General features: G+C 42.8%; 1 protein-coding gene across 2 annotated transcripts in view; it reads right to left on the minus strand.

Moving 5' to 3' along the window:
- LOC107103864 (E3 ubiquitin-protein ligase TRIM39-like) overlaps window positions 1-1046 on the minus strand; it is a 27122-nt gene that overhangs the window by 19098 nt on the left and 6978 nt on the right. For both annotated transcript variants that reach the window (XM_015403706.1, XM_015403707.1), the window contains exon 3: window positions 447-627. In XM_015403706.1, the coding sequence (XP_015259192.1) occupies window positions 447-627 (181 nt within the window). The remainder of the gene's footprint in view (window positions 1-446; window positions 628-1046) is intronic.

The following is a 1046-nucleotide window of genomic DNA, read 5'->3' on the forward strand; positions in this document are numbered from 1 at the left end:
AACTCAAGAAACAATTTTCTCCTTCTCAATCTTCCTCTCCTTTGTAGCTGTAGCACTATTTATGTCCTGTCCTTTAAGCACATTCTGCCTTTTTTTTTGTAATTTCTGCATTCAAATTTCTAGTTCCAGTGGGGTGAAACAGGCACTTCCTGTTGCCTGTTGTCATGGTGACTTGTCAAATCGGTGCTCCACTGATAGTGGCTTTTCATACTTGTTGCACATAGGTTTAACTGTGAGTGGACCAAGTTAAAATTGATTGAACTAATTGATAGCAGCCGTTATGAAACCTAAAACGCACAGTTCCTGATTTTAGGCTAGATTAATTTAGAGTTGAGGATCTGAATTTGTCAAAAATGCTGTGTGAAAAATATGTGCTGCTGCCGCAGGGACGTGACACTATGGAACATCTCAGCCTGTTTTATTTGATGAGAAGTTTAAACCCCCACCTTCTTAATGTTCCACTCTCTCTGAGCAGGGATGACGCTGTGTCCTCGGTGTTCTGCTGTCTCTGCACACACACTGCACACACACACGTTGTCCGTACGGCAGAACATGTCCAGGCCTCTCAGGTGGACGGGACACAGCGGCATGTTGGAGGGGAAGTCAGAGAACGAGCCCCCACTGTAGCTGCATTAAAGACAAAGGCATTAATTTAGTAAACATGAGCCACAAATCCTTTAGAGATAAAAAAAATAGATGTTTATTTTCCTGTTTTTGGTAAATGGTATCACTGCTGAGTTCACAAAAGGTCAGAGAAGTTACACTTAAAGTCGTTTAAATAGCATCCTCCAAAGTATTCATCACCTTGGCTGGGATCTCAGTAAGTGAAACAGGACTAAACACTGAAAAATAGACCAAACTCCAACATCAGTATATCTCTCTAGGGTGGAGTCACAGCCAGACAGGTTCAGACCAGATGAAGCTACTATGAGAAAAAGCAGAGAGAGCAGAACGTTTCCTGTTCTGCTGTGACTCCATCCTGGAGAGAATTATCAGCTGTGCTGCTGCCATCAACACCTTTGTTTCTAGATGTTGGAGCCTGGCCT

Source organism: Cyprinodon variegatus, unplaced genomic scaffold (genome assembly GCF_000732505.1).
Source record: "Cyprinodon variegatus isolate N-32 unplaced genomic scaffold, C_variegatus-1.0 Scaffold1547, whole genome shotgun sequence".
Lineage (NCBI taxonomy): Eukaryota > Metazoa > Chordata > Actinopteri > Cyprinodontiformes > Cyprinodontidae > Cyprinodon > Cyprinodon variegatus.